Genomic DNA, 22,380 nt, shown 5'->3' with positions numbered 1-22,380 from the left:
AGGTAGCCTAGTGGTTAGAGGAGGCAGGTAGCCTAGTGGTTAGGGGAGGCAGGTAGCCTAGTGGTTAGAGGCAGGTAGCCTAGTGGTTAGAGGCTGGTAGCCTAGTGGTTAGAGGCTGGTAGCCTAGTGGTTAGAGGCAGGTAGCCTAGTGGTTAGAGGCAGGTAGCCTAGTGGTTAGAGGCAGGTAGCCTAGTGGTTAGAGGAGGCAGGTAGCCTAGTGGTTAGAGGCAGGTAGACTAGTGGTTAGAGAGGCAGGTAGCCTAGTGGTTAGAGGCAGGTAGCCTAGTGGTTAGAGGAGGCAGGTACCCTAGTGGTTAGAGGAGGAAGGTAGTCTAGTGGTTAGAGGAGGAAGGTAGTCTAGTGGTTAGAGGCAGGTAGTCTAGTGGTTAGAAGAGGAAGGTAGTCTAGTGGTTAGAAGAGGAAGGTAGTCTAGTGGTTAGAGGAGGAAGGTAGTCTAGTGGTTAGAGGAGACAGGTAGGTAGCCTAGTGGTTAGAGGAGGAAGGTAGTCTAGTGGTTAGAGGAGGAAGGTAGTCTAGTGGTTAGAGGAGGCAGGTAGCCTAGTGGTTAGGGGAGGCAGGTAGCCTAGTGGTTAGAGGCAGGTAGCCTAGTGGTTAGAGGCTGGTAGCCTAGTGGTTAGAGGCTGGTAGCCTAGTGGTTAGAGGCAGGTAGCCTAGTGGTTAGAGGCAGGTAGCCTAGTGGTTAGAGGCAGGTAGCCTAGTGGTTAGAGGAGGCAGGTAGCCTAGTGGTTAGAGGCAGGTAGACTAGTGGTTAGAGAGGCAGGTAGCCTAGTGGTTAGAGGCAGGTAGCCTAGTGGTTAGAGGAGGCAGGTACCCTAGTGGTTAGAGGAGGAAGGTAGTCTAGTGGTTAGAGGAGGAAGGTAGTCTAGTGGTTAGAGGCAGGTAGTCTAGTGGTTAGAAGAGGAAGGTAGTCTAGTGGTTAGAAGAGGAAGGTAGTCTAGTGGTTAGAAGAGGAAGGTAGTCTAGTGGTTAGAGGAGGAAGGTAGTCTAGTGGTTAGAGGAGACAGGTAGGTAGCCTAGTGGTTAGAGGAGGAAGGTAGTCTAGTGGTTAGAGGAGGAAGGTAGTCTAGTGGTTAGAGGCAGGTAGTCTAGTGGTTAGAAGAGGAAGGTAGTCTAGTGGTTAGAGGAGGAAGGTAGTCTAGTGGTTAGAGGCAGGTAGTCTAGTGGTTAGAAGAGGAAGGTAGTCTAGTGGTTAGAGGAGGAAGGTAGTCTAGTGGTTAGAGGCAGGTAGTCTAGTGGTTAGAAGAGGAAGGTAGTCTAGTGGTTAGAGGAGGAAGGTAGTCTAGTGGTTAGAGGCAGGTAGTCTAGTGGTTAGAAGAGGAAGGTAGTCTAGTGGTTAGAGGAGGAAGGTAGTCTAGTGGTTAGAGGCAGGTAGCATAGTGGTTAGAGGCAGGTAGCCTAGTGGTTAGAGGAGGCAGGTAGTCTAGTGGTTAGAGGCAGGTAGCCTAGTGGTTAGAGGCAGGTAGCCTAGTGGTTAGAGGAGGAAGGTAGCCTAGTGGTTAGAGGAGACAGGTAGCCTAGTGGTTAGAGGCAGGTAGGCAGGTAGCCTAGTGGTTAGAGGCAGGTAGCCTAGTGGTTAGAGGCAGGTAGGCTAGTGGTTAGAGGCAGGTAGGCTAGTGATTAGAGGCAGGTAGGCTAGTGGTTAGAGGCAGGTAGGCTAGTGGTTAGAGGCAGGTATGCTAGTGGTTAGAGGCAGGTAGCCTAGTGGTTAGAGGAGGCAGGTAGGCTAGTGGTTAGAGGAGGCAGGTAGCCTAGTGGTTAGAGGTAGGTAGCCTAGTGGTTAGAGGAGGCAGGTAGCCTAGTGGTTAGAGGCAGGTAGCCCATTGGTTAGAGGCAGGTAGCCTAGTGGTTAGAGGAGGCAGGTAGCCTAGTGGTTAGAGGCAGGTAGCCTAGTGGTTAGAGGCAGGTAGCCTAGTGTTTAGAGAGGCAGGTAGGCTAGTGGTTAGAGAGGCAGGTAGCCTAGTGGTTAGAGGCAGGTAGCCTAGTGGTTAGACGCAGGTAGCCTAGTGGTTAGAGGAGGCAGGTAGCCTAGTGGTTAGAGGAGGCAGGTAGTCCAGTGGTTAGAGGCAGGTAGCCTAGTGGTTAGAGGAGGCAGGTAGCCTAGTGGTTAGAGGCAGGTAGCCTAGTGGTTAGAGGCTGGTAGCCTAGTGGTTAGAGGCTGGTAGCCTAGTGGTTAGAGGCAGGTAGCCTAGTGGTTAGAGGCTGGTAGCCTAGTGGTTAGAGGCAGGTAGCCTAGTGGTTAGAGGTAGGTAGCCTAGTGGTTAGAGGAGGCAGGTAGCCTAGTGGTTAGAGGCAGGTAGCCCAGTGGTTAGAGGCAGGTAGCCTAGTGGTTAGAGGAGGCAGGTAGCCTAGTGGTTAGAGGCAGGTAGCCTAGTGGTTAGAGGCAGGTAGCCTAGTGGTTAGAGGCAGGTAGTCTAGTGTTTAGAGAGGCAGGTAGGCTAGTGGTTAGAGAGGCAGGTAGCCTAGTGGTTAGAGGCAGGTAGCCTAGTGGTTAGAGGAGGAAGGTAGCCTAGTGGTTAGAGGAGACAGGTAGCCTAGTGGTTAGAGGCAGGTTGGCAGGTAGCCTAGTGGTTAGAGGCAGGTAGCCTAGTGGTTAGAGGCAGGTATGCTAGTGGTTAGAGGCAGGTAGCCTAGTGGTTAGAGGCAGGTAGCCTAGTGGTTAGAGGAGGCAGGTAGCCTAGTGGTTAGAGGCAGGTAGACTAGTGGTTAGAGAGGCAGGTAGCCTAGTGGTTAGAGGCAGGTAGCCTAGTGGTTAGAGGAGGCAGGTAGCCTAGTGGTTAGAGGAGGCAGGTAGTCCAGTGGTTAGAGGCAGGTAGCCTAGTGGTTAGAGGAGGCAGGTAGCCTAGTGGTTAGAGGGGGCAGCCTAGTGTTTAGAGGCAGGTAGCCTAGTGGTTAGAGGCAGGTAGCCTAGTGGTTAGAGGCAGGTAGTCTAGTGGTTAGAGGCAGGTAGCCTAGTGGTTAGAGCGAATCCCCGAGCTGACAAGGTAAAAATCTGTCGTTCTGCCCCTGAACAAGGCAGTTAACTCACTGTTCCTAGAACACCAATGTAAATAAGAATTTGTTCTTCACTGACTTGCTTAGTTGAATATAAATAAACGTTAAATTAAAGAAATCTAAAGCTCATGACCAAAGCCACCCACTTGGTTTAATCAACGTTGTTTCCACGTCAACACAACACGTCAACAACACGTCAACGACAAGTCAACGACACGTCAACAACACGTCAACAACACGTCAACACAACACGTCAACAACACGTCAACAACACGTCAACACAACACGTCAACAACACGTCAACAACACGTCAACAACACGTCAACAACACGTCAACAACACGTCAACAACACGTCAACACAACACGTCAACAACACGTCAACAACACGTCAACAACACGTCAACAACACGTCAACACAACACGTCAACAACACGTCAACAACACGTCAACAACACGTCAACAACACGTCAATTCAACGTGTAAAACAGATTAGATTTGCATACAGTCATCAACATAAGGGAATTTAGTATCTTTTCACCCAACTTTTAACCTAAATCATGGTAAAATGTTTTCTTGATTTTACGTTGAATTCACGTCAGTTGACAACGCAACCTGTCACGCATGCTCCCGCTCTCCCTCGCCGATACCTTCTCTTTCTCTCACTATTATTGTTTCATTCCCTCCTCGCCTTCAAACGTTAAATTAAATACTTTTCGTTGTCCTTATCTTCATCATTCCAATGACATCCTTGAATAACATAGGACTAGAATTAGATGCAAAATGCTTTCACTTCTCTTCACAAATTCGGAATTATTGTGGGTCTGAATAAATAACTGTTATAGCCTACCGCCATCGGCATTCGCTCTCCTTTCAAACCATCCGTTCTTTTGTTTGACATATTTAACATACAGGAACAAAAGAGCTTGCCTCCCTTTTCAAAGTTTATTTGTATAAGAAACGCTAAACAAAATGATATCCAGCAAGTTGTTCTTGCAAGGGACTACAAGAGCTAAGGAGTGTTTTTTAAGGAGAGAGGCCACAGGTGCTTGCTTATTGTGCAAAAGACAGAGGCTATAAGTTAGAAGCTTATTATGCATAACCCATCATTAATTAGCTAAATATACGGATAATACTAAATTGAATGTATTACCTGAAAGAGGTAGGCTAGGACATCTATATATAGGGCTGTTTATCAATCTAGAACAGAAGTATCTATTTTGGATTGTAAATTGAATGGAGTTGTTAGGCTCGCATCACTGGGCAGCTCACGGCTGGGTTTCCCTTTGTAGTCCGTAATAGTTTGCAAGCCATGCCACATCCGACAAGCGTCAGAACTGGTGTAGTAGGATTCAATCTTAGTCCTGTCTTGATGCTTTGCCTGCTTGATGGCTCATCTGAGGACATAACGGGATTTCTACAAGCATCCGGATTCGTGTTCCACTCCTTGAAAGCAGCAGCTCTAGCTCTATCCATGGCTTCTGGTTGGGATATGTACATATAGTTACTGTGGGGACGACGTCGTCGATGCACTTATTGATGAAGTCGGTGACTGAGGTGACTGTTGATCCACACATCATCTGGCCCAGGACACTACAACTACAGACTGTTGATCCACACATCATCTGGCCCAGGACACTACAACTACGGACTGCTCAGATAGATGCCCTTAGAACACAGACAGACTGACAGGTCCAGGACCAGGTATGGCTCTCCCCAAACACCGTGGGGTCAATGGTAACTGTCTAGCTTTTGTCTGCTCTCAGAACAGCCAGAAACAGAGACATTACTTATCATGCCCTCTCACATGGGGGATATGGTGCTGTTTTATCACTTTAACTGAGAAGAGAGGAAAGACTGAATGTAGGAGAGAGAGAGAGAGAGAGAGAGGGTAGTTAGAGATGGACAGGGAGAGAGATATGAAAAGGAGAACCCAGGGAAGGAGAGAATAGGGAGAGCTGAGGGACGAGAGGAAGGGAGTGCTGAGGGAGGAGAGGAAGGGAGAGCTGAGGGAGGAGGAGAGGAAGGGAGAGCTGAGAGAGAAGAGGAAGGGATAGTGAAGGATGGAGGCGAGGAAGGGAGAGCTTAGGGAGGAGGAGAGGAAGGGAGAGCTGAGGGAGGAGGAGAGGAAGGGAGAGCTGAGGGAGGAGGAGAGGAAGGGAGAGCTGAGGGAGGAAGAGAGGAAAGGAAAAGCTGAGGGAGGAGGAGAGACAATGAGAGCTAGAGAGGAGAGGTGTTGAATGACTAATGGAACTATGAAGCGCTGCCAATATTAAATCCTACAAAACTCGTAAACGTGCCCGAGCAAAGCCCCCCCATAGCGTTACAGGAATAAATGATTGACAGCCGAATAATTTCTCCTTAATGGATCTTCATATCCTTTATGTCCTCCCTCATTTGCATGAAGTTCATCCTGGGTGTTAAGCTGTGGAAATTATTCAGGGTAACCTGCAGGTTAGCAGAGTACATGGGAATATATTCACTTCTCTTGACAGGATTTGGGAATAGAAAGATTATCTCCAAAGTAAGTGTTGCTGAAGTTTTGGTAAAATAGTTTAGAGGTTGTCTATTCAGTAAGTGTTGGTGAAGTTTTGGTAGAGTATGTGGGAGTTAAGAGGTTGTCTATTCAGTAAATGTTGGTGAAGTTTTGGTAGAGTATGTGGGAGTTTAGAGGTTGTCTATTCAGTAAGTGTTGGTGAAGTTTTGGTAGAGTATGCAGGAGTTTAGAGGTTGTCTATTCAGTAAGTGTTGGTGAAGTTTTGGTAGTATGTGGGAGTTTTATTTAGTTGCCAGTAAGGCGACTCCGGGTTAGGTCCTGGCATTGTTGCTACATAACTTCCTTCTCACACAGCCCCATTACCTTGTTAATGTGTGGAGATAGGCATCAAGGTGCCGCTACGACAAAGTGGAGAAGAGACAGGGGCCAACGGCAGCTAAATTACTTCCACATTTCTCCCAAATGTTTTCCATGCCGTCATGTGTCTGCACTACACACACTGACCCATGTACACACAAGCAGGAAACACACACACATACACACATTTTTCCTGCCTCAGCAAAAATCCATTGTAGAAACATTGATTGCGAACAAAAGGATATATGGTGGGTTATTTTATAGAGAGGAAGATGAGTTTATTTTATAGAGAGGAAGATGAGTTTATTTTATAGAGAGGAAGATGAGTTTATTTTATAGAGAGGAAGATGAGTTTATTTTATAGAGAGGAAGATGAGTTTATTTTATAGAGAGGAAGATGAGTTTATTTTATAGAGAGGAAGATGAGTTTATTTTATAGAGAGGAAGATGAGTTTATTTTATAGAGAGGAAGATGAGTTTATTTTATAGAGAGGAAGATGAGTTTATTTTATAGAGAGGAAGATGAGAGTAAAGGGAATAAGGCTAAAAGAAGAAGAAAAGAGGAAGGACAGAAGAGAAAGAGGAGGAGGAGAGAGGAGGAGAAAGAGGAGGAGAGAGGAGGAGAGAGAGGAGGAGAGAGGAGGAGAGAGAGGAGGAGAGAGGAGGAGAGAGGAGGAGGAGGGAGGAGAGAGGAGGAGAGAGAGGAGGAGAGAGGAGGAGAGAGAGGATGAGAGAGGAGGAGAGAGAGCAGGAGAGAGGAGGAGGAGAGAGGAGGAGAGAGGAGGAGGAGAGAGGAGGAGAGAGAGGAGGAGAGAGGAGGAGGAGAGAGGAGGAGGAGAGAGGAGGAGAGAGGAGGAGAGAGAGGAGGAGAGAGAGGATGAGATAGGAGGAGAGAGAGCAGGAGAGAGGCGGAGGAGAGGAGGAGAGAGGAGGAGGAGGAGAGAGGAGGAGAGAGGAGGAAAAGAGAGGAGGAGAGAGGAGGAGGAGAGAGGAGGAGAGATGAGGAGAGAGGAGGAGGAGAGAGGAGGAGAAAGGAGGAAGAGAGAGGAGGAGAGAGGAGGAGAGAGAAGAGGAGAGATGAGGAGAGAGGAGGATAGAAGAAGAGAGAGGAGGAGAGAGAGGAGGAGAGAGGAGGATAGAAGAAGAGAGAGGAAGAGAGAGGAGGATAGAAGAAGAGAGAGCAGGAGAGAGGAGGATAGAAGAAGAGAGAGCAGGAGAGAGGAGGAGGAGAGAGGAGGAGAGAGGAGGATAGAAGAAGAGAGCGGAAGAGAGAGGAGGATAGAAGAAGAGAGAGCAGGAGAGAGGAGGATAGAAGAAGAGAGAGCAGGAGAGAGGAGGAGGAGAGAGGAGGAGAGAGAGGAGGAGAGAGAAGAGGAGAGAGGAGGAGAGAGGAGGATAGAAGAGGAGAGAGGAAGAGAGAGGAGGATAGAAGAAAAGAGAGCAGGAGAGAGGAGGTGTAGAGAGGAATAGAGAGAGGAGGAGAGAGGAAGAGAGAGAGGAGGAGAGAGGAGGATAGAAGAAGAGAGAGGAGAGAGGAGGATAGAAGAAGAGAGAGGAGAGAGGAGGATAGAAGAAGAGAGAGCAGGAGAGAGGAGGAGGAGAGAGGGGGGGGGGAGAAGGAGAGAGAAGAGGAGAGAGGAGGATAGAAGAAGAGAGAGGAAGAGAGAGGATGAGAGAGGAGGAGGAGAGAGGAGGATAGAAGAAGAGAGAGCAGGAGAGAGGAGGAGAAAGAGGAGGAGAGAGAAGAGGAGAGAGGAGGAGAGAGGAGGGTAGAAGAAGAGAGAGGAGGAGAGAGGAGGAGAGAAGAAGAGAGAGGAGGAGAGAGGAGGATAGAAGAAGAGAGAGCAGGAGAGAGGAGGAGGAGAGAGGAGGAGAGAGGAGGATAGAAGAAGAGAAAGGAGGAGAGAGGAGGAGAGGAGGAGAGAGGAGGATAAAAGACAGAGGAGGAGAAAGGAGGAGAGAGGAGGATAGAAGAAGAGAGAGGAAGAGAGAGGAGGATAGAAGAAGAGAGAGGAAGAGAGAGGAGGAGGAGAGAGGAGGAAAGAGAGGAGGAGAGAGGAGGAGAGAGGTGGATAAAAGACAGAGGAGGAGAAAGGAGGAGAGAGGAGGAAAGAAGAAGAGAGAGGAAGAGAGAGGAGGATAGAAGAAGAGAGAGGAGGAGAGGAGGAGAGAGGAGGAGAGGAGGAGAGAGGAGGATAAAAGACAGAGGATGAGAAAGGAGGAGAGAGGAGGATAGAAGAAGAGAGAGGAATAGAGAGGAGGATAGAAGAAGAGAGAGGAGGAGAGAGGAGGAGAGGAGGAGAGAGGACGATAAAACACAGAGGAGGAGAAAGGAGGAGAGAGGAGGATAGAAGAAGAGAGAGGAGGAGAAAGGAGAGAAGAGGAGAGAGGAGGAGAGAGAGGAGGAGAGAGGAGTAGAGAGTGGGAGAGAGGAGGAGAGAGAGGAGGAGAGAGGAGGATAGAAGAAGAGAAAGGAGGAGAGAGGAGGAGAGGAGGAGAGAGGAGGATAAAAGACAGAGGATGAGAAAGGAGGAGAGAGGAGGATAGAAGAAGAGAGAGGAATAGAGAGGAGGATAGAAGAAGAGAGAGGAGGAGAGAGGAGGAGAGGAGGAGAGAGGACGATAAAACACAGAGGAGGAGAAAGGAGGAGAGAGGAGGATAGAAGAAGAGAGAGGAGGAGAAAGGAGAGAAGAGGAGAGAGGAGGAGAGAGAGGAGGAGAGAGGAGTAGAGAGTGGGAGAGAGGAGGAGAGAGAGGAGGAGAGAGGAGGATAGAAGAAGAGAAAGGAGGAGAGAGGAGGAGAGGAGGAGAGAGGAGGATAAAAGACAGAGGAGGAGAAAGGAGGAGAGAGGAGGATAGAAGAAGAGAGAGGAAGAGAGAGGAGGAGGAGAGAGGAGGAAAGATAGGAGGAGAGAGGAGGAGAGAGGTGGATAAAAGACAGAGGAGGAGAAAGGAGGAGAGAGGAGGAAAGAAGAAGAGAGAGGAAGAGAGAGGAGGATAGAAGAAGAGAGAGGAGGAGAGGAGGAGAGAGGAGGAGAGGAGGAGAGAGGAGGATAAAAGACAGAGGAGGAGAAAGGAGGAGAGAGGAGGATAGAAGAAGAGAGAGGAATAGAGAGGAGGATAGAAGAAGAGAGAGGAGGAGAGAGGAGGAGAGGAGGAGAGAGGACGATAAAACACAGAGGAGGAGAAAGGAGGAGAGAGGAGGATAGAAGAAGAGAGAGGAGGAGAAAGGAGAGAAGAGGAGAGAGGAGGAGAGAGAGGAGGAGAGAGGAGTAGAGAGTGGGAGAGAGGAGGAGAGAGAGGAGGAGAGAGGAGGATAGAAGAAGAGAAAGGAGGAGAGAGGAGGAGAGGAGGAGAGAGGAGGATAAAAGACAGAGGAGGAGAAAGGAGGAGAGAGGAGGATAGAAGAAGAGAGAGGAAGAGAGAGGAGGAGGAGAGAGGAGGAAAGATAGGAGGAGAGAGGAGGAGAGAGGTGGATAAAAGACAGAGGAGGAGAAAGGAGGAGAGAGGAGGAAAGAAGAAGAGAGAGGAAGAGAGAGGAGGATAGAAGAAGAGAGAGGAGGAGAGGAGGAGAGAGGAGGAGAGGAGGAGAGAGGAGGATAAAAGACAGAGGAGGAGAAAGGAGGAGAGAGGAGGATAGAAGAAGAGAGAGGAATAGAGAGGAGGATAGAAGAAGAGAGAGGAGGAGAGAGGAGGAGAGGAGGAGAGAGGACGATAAAACACAGAGGAGGAGAAAGGAGGAGAGAGGAGGATAGAAGAAGAGAGAGGAGGAGAGAGGAGGATAGAAGAAGAGAGAGCAGGAGAGAGGAGGAGGAGAGAGGAGGAGAGAGAGGAGGAGAGAGAAGAGGAGAGAGGAGGAGAGAGGAGGATAGAAGAAGAGAGCGGAAGAGAGAGGAGGATAGAAGAAGAGAGAGCAGGAGAGAGGAGGATAGAAGAAGAGAGAGCAGGAGAGAGGAGGAGGAGAGAGGAGGAGAGAGAGGAGGAGAGAGAAGAGGAGAGAGGAGGAGAGAGGAGTATAGAAGAGGAGAGAGGAAGAGAGAGGAGGATAGAAGAAAAGAGAGCAGGAGAGAGGAGGTGTAGAGAGGAATAGAGAGAGGAGGAGAGAGGAAGAGAGAGAGGAGGAGAGAGGAGGATAGAAGAAGAGAGAGGAGAGAGGAGGATAGAAGAAGAGAGAGGAGAGAGGAGGATAGAAGAAGAGAGAGCAGGAGAGAGGAGGAGGAGAGAGGGGGGGGGAGAAGGAGAGAGAAGAGGAGAGAGGAGGATAGAAGAAGAGAGAGGAAGAGAGAGGATGAGAGAGAGGAGGAGAGAGGAGGATAGAAGAAGAGAGAGCAGGAGAGAGGAGGAGAAAGAGGAGGAGAGAGAAGAGGAGAGAGGAGGAGAGAGGAGGGTAGAAGAAGAGAGAGGAGGAGAGAGGAGGATAGAAGAAGAGAGAGCAGGAGAGAGGAGGAGGAGAGAGGAGGAGAGAGGAGGATAGAAGAAGAGAAAGGAGGAGAGAGGAGGAGAGGAGGAGAGAGGAGGATAAAAGACAGAGGAGGAGAAAGGAGGAGAGAGGAGGATAGAAGAAGAGAGAGGAAGAGAGAGGAGGATAGAAGAAGAGAGAGGAAGAGAGAGGAGGAGGAGAGAGGAGGAAAGAGAGGAGGAGAGAGGAGGAGAGAGGTGGATAAAAGACAGAGGAGGAGAAAGGAGGAGAGAGGAGGAAAGAAGAAGAGAGAGGAAGAGAGAGGAGGATAGAAGAAGAGAGAGGAGGAGAGGAGGAGAGAGGAGGAGAGGAGGAGAGAGGAGGATAAAAGACAGAGGATGAGAAAGGAGGAGAGAGGAGGATAGAAGAAGAGAGAGGAATAGAGAGGAGGATAGAAGAAGAGAGAGGAGGAGAGAGGAGGAGAGGAGGAGAGAGGACGATAAAACACAGAGGAGGAGAAAGGAGGAGAGAGGAGGATAGAAGAAGAGAGAGGAGGAGAAAGGAGAGAAGAGGAGAGAGGAGGAGAGAGAGGAGGAGAGAGGAGTAGAGAGTGGGAGAGAGGAGGAGAGAGAGGAGGAGAGAGGAGGAGAGGAGGAGAGAGGAGGATAAAAGACAGAGGAGGAGAAAGGAGGAGAGAGGAGGAGAGAGTGGGAGAGAGAGGAGGAGAGGAGGAGAAGAGGAAGAAAGAGGAGGAGAGGGGAGGATAGAAGAGAGAGAGGGAGGGAGGATGAGATAGGAGGAGAGAAGAAGAGAGAGGAGGAGAGAGGGGGATAGAGGAGGAGAGAGGAGGAGAGAGGGAGAGTAGAGAGGAGGAAAGAGGAGGAGAGAAGAGGAGAGAGGAGGGGAGAGAGGGTGAGAGAGGAGGAGAGAGGAAGAAAGAGGAGTAGAGAAGAGGAGAGAGGAGGAGAGAGGGGGAGAGAGGAGGAGAAAGGAGAGAAGAGAAGAGAGGAGGGGAGAGAGGGGGAGAGAGGAGGAGAGAGGGGGAGAGAGGAGGAGAGAGGAGGAGAGAGGAAGAGTAGAGAGGAGGAAAGAGGAAATAGAGAAGAGGAGAGAGGAGGATAGAGAAGGAGCGAAGAGGAGGAGAGAAGAGGAGAGAGGAGGATAGAGAAGGATCGAAGAGGAGCGAAGTGGAGAGAGGAGGATAGAGAAGGAGCGAAGAGGAGCGAAGTGGAGAGAGGAGGATAGAGAAGGATCGAAGAGGAGGAGAGAAGAGGAGAGAGGAGGAGAGAGGAGGATAGAGAAGGAGCGAAGTGGAGAGAGGACAACAAGTCGGCAGTTTGATTGATGTATAAGGAGACTTCTCAAATATCCACCGTGACCCAGCCGCCAGAGGACAACACAGACAGGGCTGAGCAAACGGTGTATTGGCCTTCAGAGTTTATTAGTGGGGCTCAACAGAATGTGTCTCATCGATGGCACTGATCTAGGATTATTTTACCTTCCCAAAACCTTTACGTAGCCATTGGAGGTATATGCAAGACTGACCCTACAGGGGAAGTGCTCAGTTGCTCCATCCATTAAAGTTGGTGCCCAGTGGAAAGCTTTTTTTGACCTCAATGTTTGCAAACAAAGAAAATGTAAACAAACACTATAGCCTCAAAACATGTTTAAAACTATAGTGTTGATATCATGGGTGGTCAGTCCTTCCATCCATAGCTCTGACTATGAACTTGAGAGTGGTTACATTTCTCCAACACAATCACTCAGCTGTTTACCGAAATTGTTATTGTTTCAACTGCTGATTACCGCTTTAAATCAATGTGTTGGGACTACTCAATCCTCCTACCCAACTAAGGCAGGTGGCTGGCCTGCAAAATGAATCCAGAGAGAATCACATCAAACCAAAAACATTTTGGATCACTTCTGTTTGTTGGGTAACAGCATGGTGACTACAGAGACAACCAACAGGACTACAGAGACAACCAACAGGACTACAGAGACAACCAAAAGGACTACAGAGACAACCAAAAGGACTACGGACAACCAAAATGAATACAGAGACAACCAAAAGGACTACAGACAACCAAAAGGACTACAGACAACCAAAAGGACTACAGACAACCAAAAGGACTTCAGAGACAACCAAAAGGACTACAGAGACAACCAAAAGGACTACAGAGACAACCAAAAGGACTACAGAGACAACCAAAAGGACTACAGACAACCAAAAGGACTACAGAGACAACCAAAAGGACTTCAGAGACAACCAAAAGGACTACAGAGACAACCAAAAGGACTACAGAGACAACCAAAAGGACTACAGAGACAACCAAAAGGACTACAGACAACCAAAAGGACTACAGAGACAACCAAAAGGACTACAGAGACAACCAAAAGGACTACAGAGACAACCAAAAGGACTACAGACAACAAAAAGGACTACCGAGACAACCAAAAGGACTACAGACAACCAAAAGGACTACAGACAACCAAAAGGACTACAGCGACAACCAAAAGGACTACAGAGACAACCAAAAGGACTACAGAAAACCAAAAGGACTACAGACAACCAAAAGGACTACAGACAACCAAAAGGACTACAGAGACAACCAAAAGGACTACAGAGACAACCAAAAGGACTACAGACAACCAAAAGGACTACAGAGACAACCAAAAGGACTACAGAGACAACCAAAAGGACTACAGAGACAACCAAAAGGACTACAGACAACCAAAAGGACTACAGAGACAACCAAAAGGACTACAGAGACAACCAAAAGGACTACAGACAACCCACAGGACTACAGAGACAACCAAAAGGACTACAGAGAAAACCAAAAAGACTACAGAGACAACCAAAAGGACTACAGACAACCAAAAGGACTACAGAGACAACCAAAAGGACTACAGAGACAACAAAAAGGACTACAGACAACCAAAAGGACTACAGAGACAACCAAAAGGACTACAGACAACCAAAAGGACTACAGAGACAACCAAAAGGACTACAGACAACCAAAAGGACTACAGAGACAACCAAAAGGACTACAAACAACCAAAAGGACTACAGACAACCAAAAGGACTACGGACAACCAAAAGGACTACAGACAACCAAAAGGACTACCGACAACCAAAATCAATACAGAGACAACCAAAAGGACTACAGACAACCAAAGGGACTACAGAGACAACCAAAAGGACTACAGACAACCAAAAGGACTACAGAGACAACCAAAAGGACTACAGACAACCAAAAGGACTACAGAGACAACCAAAAGGACTACAGAGACAACCAAAAGGACTACAGACAACCAAAAGGACTACAGAGACAACCAAAAGGACTACAGACAACCAAAAGGACTACAGAGACAACCAAAAGGACTACAGACAACCAAAAGGACTACAGAGACAACCAAAAGGACTACAAACAACCAAAAGGACTACAGACAACCAAAAGGACTACGGACAACCAAAAGGACTACAGACAACCAAAAGGACTACCGACAACCAAAATCAATACAGAGACAACCAAAAGGACTACGGACAACCAAAAGGACTACAGAGACAACCAAAAGGACTACAGAGACAACCAAAAGGACTACAGAGACAACCAAAAGGACTACAGACAACCAAAAGGACTACAGAGACAACCAAAAGGACTACAGAGACAACCAAAAGGACTACAGACAACCAAAAGGACTTCAGAGACAACCAAAAGGACTACAGAGACAACCAAAAGGACTACAGAGACAACCAAAAGGACTACAGAGACAACCAAAAGGACTACAGACAACCAAAAGGACTACAGAGACAACCAAAAGGACTTCAGAGACAACCAAAAGGACTACAGAGACAACCAAAAGGACTACAGAGACAACCAAAAGGACTACAGAGACAACCAAAAGGACTACAGACAACCAAAAGGACTACAGAGACAACCAAAAGGACTACAGAGACAACCAAAAGGACTACAGAGACAACCAAAAGGACTACAGACAACAAAAAGGACTAGCGAGACAACCAAAAGGACTACAGACAACCAAAAGGACTACAGACAACCAAAAGGACTACAGAGACAACCAAAAGGACTACAGAGACAACCAAAAGGACTACAGAAAACCAAAAGGACTACAGACAACCAAAAGGACTACAGACAACCAAAAGGACTACAGAGACAACCAAAAGGACTACAGAGACAACCAAAAGGACTACAGAAAACCAAAAGGACTACAGACAACCAAAAGGACTACAGACAACCAAAAGGACTACAGAGACAACCAAAAGGACTACAGAGACAACCAAAAGGACTACAGACAACCAAAAGGACTACAGAGACAACCAAAAGGACTACAGAGACAACCAAAAGGACTACAGAGACAACCAAAAGGACTACAGACAACCAAAAGGACTACAGAGACAACCAAAAGGACTACAGAGACAACCAAAAGGACTACAGACAACCCACAGGACTACAGAGACAACCAAAAGGACTACAGAGAAAACCAAAAAGACTACAGAGACAACCAAAAGGACTACAGACAACCAAAAGGACTACAGAGACAACCAAAAGGACTACAGAGACAACCAAAAGGACTACAGACAACCAAAAGGACTACAGAGACAACCAAAAGGACTACAGACAACCAAAAGGACTACAGAGACAACCAAAAGGACTACAGACAACCAAAAGGACTACAGAGACAACCAAAAGGACTACAAACAACCAAAAGGACTACAGACAACCAAAAGGACTACGGACAACCAAAAGGACTACAGACAACCAAAAGGACTACCGACAACCAAAATCAATACAGAGACAACCAAAAGGACTACAGACAACCAAAGGGACTACAGAGACAACCAAAAGGACTACAGACAACCAAAAGGACTACAGAGACAACCAAAAGGACTACAGACAACCAAAAGGACTACAGAGACAACCAAAAGGACTACAGAGACAACCAAAAGGACTACAGACAACCAAAAGGACTACAGAGACAACCAAAAGGACTACAGACAACCAAAAGGACTACAGAGACAACCAAAAGGACTACAGACAACCAAAAGGACTACAGAGACAACCAAAAGGACTACAAACAACCAAAAGGACTACAGACAACCAAAAGGACTACGGACAACCAAAAGGACTACAGACAACCAAAAGGACTACCGACAACCAAAATCAATACAGAGACAACCAAAAGGACTACAGACAACCAAAAGGACTACAGAGACAACCAAAAGGACTACAGACAACCAAAAGGACTACAGAGACAACCAAAAGGACTACAGACAACCAAAAGGACTACAGAGACAACCAAAAGGACTACAGAGACAACCAAAAGGACTACAGACAACCAAAAGGACTACAGAGACAACCAAAAGGACTACAGAGACAACCAAAAGGACTACAGACAACCAAAAGGACTACAGAGACAACCAAAAGGACTACAGACAACCAAAAGGACTACAGAGACAACCAAAATGACTACAGACAACCAAAAGGACTACAGAGACAACCAAAAGGACTACAGACAACCAAAAGGACTACAGACAACCAAAAGGACTACAGAGACAACCAAAAGGACTACAGAAAACCAAAAGGACTACAGACAAACAAAAGGACTACAGACAACCAAAAGGACTACAGAGACAACCAAAAGGACTACAGAGACAACCAAAAGGACTACAGAGACAACCAAAAGGACTACAGAGACAACCAAAAGGACTACAGAGACAACCAAAAGGACTACAGAGACAACCAACAGGACTACAGAGACAACCAAAAGGACTACAGAGACAACCAAAAGGACTACAGAGACAACCAAAAGGACTACAGACAACCAAAAGGACTACAGAGACAACCAAAAGGACTACAGAGACAACCAAAAGGACTACAGACAACCAAAAGGACTACAGAGACAACCAAAAGGACTACAGAGACAACCAAAAGGACTACAGACAACCAAAAGGACTACAGAGACAACCAAAAGGACTACAGACAACCAAAGGGACTACAGAGACAACCAAAAGGACTACAGAGACAACCAAAGGGACTACAGAGACAACCAAAAGGACTACAGAGACAACCAAAAGGACTACAGAGACAACCAAAAGGACTACAGACAACCAAAAGGACTACAGAGACAACCAAAAGGACTACAGAGACAACCAAAAGGACTACAGAGACAACCAAAAGGACTACAGACAACCAAAAGGACTACAGACAACCAAAAGGACTACAAAAGGAAACAATTTTTTTCTAGAAGTTTACTAAGGTTTGGTAACAGGCTGGTTGGTCAGCTATTTGAGCCAGTAAATGGGGCTTTACTATTCTTGGGTATTCTGAATGACTTTAGCTTCCCTCCAAGCCTGAGGGCACACACTTTCTAGTAGGCTTAAATTGAAGATGTGGCAAATAGGAGTGGCAGCATTGTCTGCTATCACCCTCAGTAATTTTCCATCCAAGTTGTCAGACCCCAGTGGCTTGTCATTGTTGATAGTCCACAATAAGTGTTTCACCTCTTCCACACTGACTTTGTGGAATTACAATTCTTGTCTTTCATAATTTGATCCGATATACTTGTATGTGTAGTGTCAGCGTTTGTTGCTGGCATGTCATCCCTACGTTTTCTGATCTTGCCAATGAGAAAGTCATTAAAGTAGTTGGCGATATCAGTGGGCTTTTCGATGAATGAGACACGATGGAGCCGAGTACCGATAGAGAAACGCTCCAAACTCTGTCTTTAATCAGTCTCATCCCACATCCAACACTCCAGAATGTGGAACAGACTGTGAGTGACATCCCTGAGGTTTACACCTCATCTCAGGGAAGAGGAGAATTGGCCAGTTCTCTGTATATGGATGTGATTGTCCTCGTACATGAAAACACATTTCAACAAAGGTTATACAACTCAACTACTTCCTTACACTCCTGCAACCATTTTGTTTTCCAATGAAGCATCGTCTAGGTCAGGGACGGGCAACTGACAGACTGCTCCCCCTTTTGTAGACCCACAAAACACTAAATAATAATAACATATTGTTTTAGGAACTCAGTCGGGATCTCAACTTACTGTTGAGAGTTAAAATTGTAGAATACACAAGGTGCAATTTAGAAATATGGTTGTTCGTCAGCAGTCACTGAATTAGCCCATGTCAGCTATTTTATTTTAGATTGGTAAATGAGTCTAGCGGCCAGCTATCTAAACTTGTAGTGAGCATGGTCAAATTACCGACCGTGGTGGGTCCCATTGATCATCAGTTATCATATTAAAAACTACAAACATTTGCCTCCGCCCGATGGCAACGTGTAGAACTGCAGGAAATGAGCTGTAAAACATAGCAACGTTAGACAGGACCAAAAACTGGTTGAATCAACGTTGTTTCCACGTCAGTTCAACAACAAAATGACGTGGAAACAAAGTTGATTCAACCAGTTTTTTTCACCCAGTGAGATGTTTAATGTCTAATGTTGCTAAATGACACAATCAATAATGGTTATTATGACTTTAAAACACACCTCTCTCATTCACGAGGCTGTTGGTCTCGGAGAGAGGTGAACAGAGAGGCCTGACAAAATGGACACTGCCCTGCCTTGGACACTGCCCTGCCTGTGTGTGTGTGTGTGTGTGTGTGTGTGTGTGTGTGCGTGCGTGCGTGCGTGCGTGTGTGTGTGTGCGTGCGTGCGTGTGTGCGTGTGTGTGTGTGTGTGTCTGTGTGTGTGTGTGTGTGTGTGCACTTGCGTGCGAATCTAAGATGCAAGGTGCCCCTGGAGCATTAAGTTCATGTTCATTGTATGATGCTGTATGTACAGGGCCTTCAGAAAGTGTTCACACCCCTTGACTGTTCCCACATTTTACAGCCTGAATTTATGTTTTGTCACTAAATCAATACCCTATAATGTCATAGACGAAATAAAAAATTCTAACCGTAAATGTCTTGTGTCAATAAGTATTCAACCCTTTTGTTATGGCAAGCCTACATCAGTTCAGGAGTAAGCATTTGCTTAACAAGTCACATAATAAGTTACGTGGACTCACTCTGTGTGCAATAATAGTGTTGAAAATACCTTTTGAATGACCACCTTGTTATTAATTGTCTGTAAGGTCCCTCAGTCGAGCAGTGAATTTCAAACACGGATTCAACCACAAGGACCAGGGAGGTCTCCCAACGCCTCACAAAGAAGACCACCTGGACGACGCTGGGCCACATGTGCCCTGTGAGACTCCCAATCACCAGCTGGTTGTGATACAGCTTGGAATTGAATCAGGGTGTCTGTTGTGACGCCTCTAGCACTGAGATGCAGTGCCTTAGACCGCTGTGCCGCTCGGGAGCATTGAATGGTCTTGACTGGCCTCTAGTAACACTTTTGACTTAAAATCGTCTTGAAAATCTATGGAAAGACTTGAAAATGGCTGTCTAGCAATGATTAACAATAAACTTAACAGAGCTTGAAGAATTCTTTAAAGAATAATGTGTAAATATTGTACAATTCAGGTGTGCAAAGCTCTTAGAGACTTACCCAGAAAGACTAAGCTGTAATCGCTGCCAAAGGTGATTCTAATGTGTATTGACTCAGGGGTGTGAATACTTATGTAAATTAGACATTTCTGTATTACATTTTCAATAAATTAACTAAAATGTCTAAAAACATGTTTTACTTTGTCATTATGGGGTATTGTGATGTCATTATGGGGTATTGTGATGTCATTATGGGGTATTGTGATGTCATTATGGGGTATTGTGATGTCATTATGGGGTATTGTGTGTCGATGAGCGAATGTTTTTTTTAAATCAATTTAGAATTCAGACTGTAACACAACAAAATGTGGAATAAGTCAAGGGGTATGAATACTTTCTGAAGGCTCTGTGTGTGCAGTAAGTGAGTGTGGTGCTTGCCAAAGTGTGAAGGTATATTTAGTAGACTAAACCCTGGAGACAAGAGAGCTGGGGCCTACACTCCACATCCTCCCACTCTGTTTTCAGCCAGTCTGACCGCTTCTAGTGGTTCCCCCCAGTCCAACCTCTTTTTACTGGGCAGGAAGTCTCGAGCAGTTCCTCTAAGTCCAACCTATCTCTTTACTGGACTGGGAGCCTGAGGTTTGTGGTGCCCTGCCTCCCTATCGCCTCACGCTTTACAAGACTCTCTACCTCGTTTTTATATGGTTCATAGAGCCTATTTTTCAACCCTTTCACTATAATGGGGAAATATGGGGAGGGGGAGTAAGAGAAACATCTCTTGCTCCTGCTGACCGGATCCTGTAATCACAGACAGACCATGTGGATCTTGTTATCATAACATCTAACACAGGTCACAATGTAAGGTTGTCAAATACTCTAAAAACATATCCTGTATATGTTTTATACATCCCTACAATAACCCTTCATCCACTATAGGATATATAAATCCTACAATAACCCTTCATCCACTATAGGAGATATACATCCTACAATAACCCTTCATCCACTATAGGAGATGTAAATCCTACAATAACCCTTCATCCACTATAGGAGATATAAATCCTACAATAACTGCAAGCATCAGCTCTTACCCCTTTTCCCCCAGAAATCTGATACCAGAGCTGATAACCAACAGTTTTAGTCATACATTAATCATTTCTCTATCAATGGTGACGTTGTAAATACATGATGTTTCATTTTGACAAATCTCCTGCGCCTACAATAGCTGACAACCTCATCTCTCTCTCTCTCTCTCTCTCTCTCTCTCTCTCTCTGTCTCTCTGTCTCTCTCTCTCTCTCTCTCTCTCTCTCTCTCTCTCTCTCTCTCTCTCTCCCTCTCTCTCTCTCTCTCTCTCTCTCTCTCTCTCTCTCTCTCTCTCTCTCTCTCTCTCTCTCTCTCTCTCAGACACAAAAACATCTTGATTAAAGACCCGAGGAGTATGTACACAACTACAGAGCCTCCAGCAGACCTTTCAAACCCCCCCCCCCCTTTTTTTAAATTTGGGAACATGTTCCTAAATAAAAACAGGCTCCTCGGTCCCAACTTTTAATTCAACACACCTTAAGTTCCCAAACCTACAGTAATGTAGCAGGATATCAACCAGCAGTCGATCATAACTACAGTACTTCTCACAGTTACTTTTCTCCCTCGTGTGCCAGGTAACAGCTCTTATTCCTTATTCCTCCTCGGCCATACTAACGTCAAGTCTGAGTCTGTTACAGTCCCCGTACAACAGCAACTGGCTAACACCTTTAAAAAAGACCTTCCCTCAGTATATTAAACATTACTCTGACCAAATACATACAGTATTTTTTTAGAATGTTTGCTTTGCCGAACTAACATTATCACCTGAGGAAATGGAGAACAGGTAGAGGATTATAACCAGTGGGTTATACGGGTTTACATTAGGGTGAGGACAGATAGAGGGTTATACGGGTTTACATTAGGGTGAGGACAGATAGAGGGTTATACGGGTTTACATTAGGGTGAGGACAGATAGAGGGTTATATGGGTTTACATTAGGGTGAGGAAAGATACAGGGTTATATGGGTTTACATTAGGGTGAGGACAGATAGAGGGCATGATTATGAGTGTGAATGCTCACCTTCTCGACATTCATCTCCTACAAACCCAGGACAGCACCTCCACTCCCGAGCCGTGATCTGCCGATAGGCCACCTTGTACGACGGCCTGACCACGGTCCTGTAGCTGACGGAGGAGGGACAGGGTCAACACAGGAACATCTTCATGTAAACTATTGCTACTATATACACTATAAGATGGCATTTATATCAAAACTGTACTCTGGGGTCGTCAGGTCCAGTCCTACCTGATGAGTTTGGAGCAGGGTCCTGGCCAGCGGCAGCCTTGAAACACTCTCTGTACCATGGTCTCTGTCCCATTGTGCACCTGGCACTTCACTGTCCTCAACACAGTGTACTGGCACCAGTTCCTGTAGTCACAGACAGACCATATGAATCTTGTTATCATAACATCTAACACAGGTCACAATGTAAGGTTGTCAAATACTCTAAAAACGTATCCTGTGTATGTTTTATACATCCCTACAATAACCCTTCATCCACTATAGGAGATATACATCCTACAATAACCCTTCATCCACTATAGGAGATATACATCCCTACAATAACCCTTCATCCACTATAGGAGATATACATCCCTACAATAACCCTTAATCCACTATAGGAGATATACATCCCTACAATAACCCTTCATCCGCTATAGGAGATATACATCCCTACAATAACCCTTCATCCACTATAGGAGATATACATCCCTACAATAACCCTTCATCCACTATAGGAGATATAAATCCCTACAATAACCCTTCATCCACTATAGGAGATATACATCCCTACAATAACCCTTCATCCACTATAGGAGATATACATCCTACAATAACCCTTCATCCACTATAGGAGATATAAATCCCTACAATAACCCTTCATCCACTATAGGAGATATACATCCCTACAATAACCCTTCATCCACTATAGGAGATATAAATCCTACAATAACCCTTCATCCACTATAGGAGATATAAATCCTACAATAACTGCAAGCATCAGCTCTTACCCCTTTCCCCCAGAAATCTGATATCAGTGCTGATAATGAATAGTTTTAGTCATACATTAAACATTTCTCTATCAATGGTGACATTGTAAATAAATGATGTTTCATTTTGGCAAATTCTGGCCATCCTCACAATGAATTCTCTCCGTGCGTCATGATGTGCTCACCTGAGGTGAATGTTTGATCCGCTGCCTGGTGAACCTGTGGTCGCGCTCTGCTCCGAGTTGACGCTTTGGCCAGTCACTCCGGGAAACTGGTAAATAAATCCCGTTCCCGTCGAATGACAGATCAGACATATCCATATTATGCACAGAGCGCACGGGAGCGATGTCATTGCCAATGGCGTCTCCACAGAGTTCCAAAACGCTAGTTGCTGTAGCCTTCCGTTGATAAAAAAAATAAGAGTTTGAATCTCTTCGAAGGGTTAGATCTTTTTCAGATGTGGAATAAATACACCGTAGTAGTCAACAGTACAGCGTTTATGAGTTCGCCATGGTACAGACTACAAGACAGAGCGCTGGATAGATCCAATAACTCAAGTCAAAATGCATTACACTGAC

General features: G+C 46.1%; 1 protein-coding gene across 1 annotated transcript in view; it reads right to left on the bottom strand.

Moving 5' to 3' along the window:
- Positions 1-22,380, bottom strand: part of LOC139386134 (collagen alpha-1(XXVI) chain-like) — a 57,781-nt gene extending 35,401 nt beyond the window's left edge. The window contains exons 1-3 of the mRNA XM_071131567.1: positions 21,988-22,380; positions 21,057-21,179; positions 20,832-20,935 (exon numbers count right to left, since the gene is read on the bottom strand). Of these exons, the coding sequence (XP_070987668.1) occupies positions 20,832-20,935; positions 21,057-21,179; positions 21,988-22,154 (394 nt within the window). The 5' untranslated portion in view covers positions 22,155-22,380. The remainder of the gene's footprint in view (positions 1-20,831; positions 20,936-21,056; positions 21,180-21,987) is intronic.

This window comes from Oncorhynchus clarkii, chromosome 27 (genome assembly GCF_045791955.1).
Source record: "Oncorhynchus clarkii lewisi isolate Uvic-CL-2024 chromosome 27, UVic_Ocla_1.0, whole genome shotgun sequence".
NCBI classification, from domain to species: Eukaryota; Metazoa; Chordata; class Actinopteri; order Salmoniformes; family Salmonidae; genus Oncorhynchus; species Oncorhynchus clarkii.
This window is presented reverse-complemented; position numbering and strand designations above follow the sequence as displayed.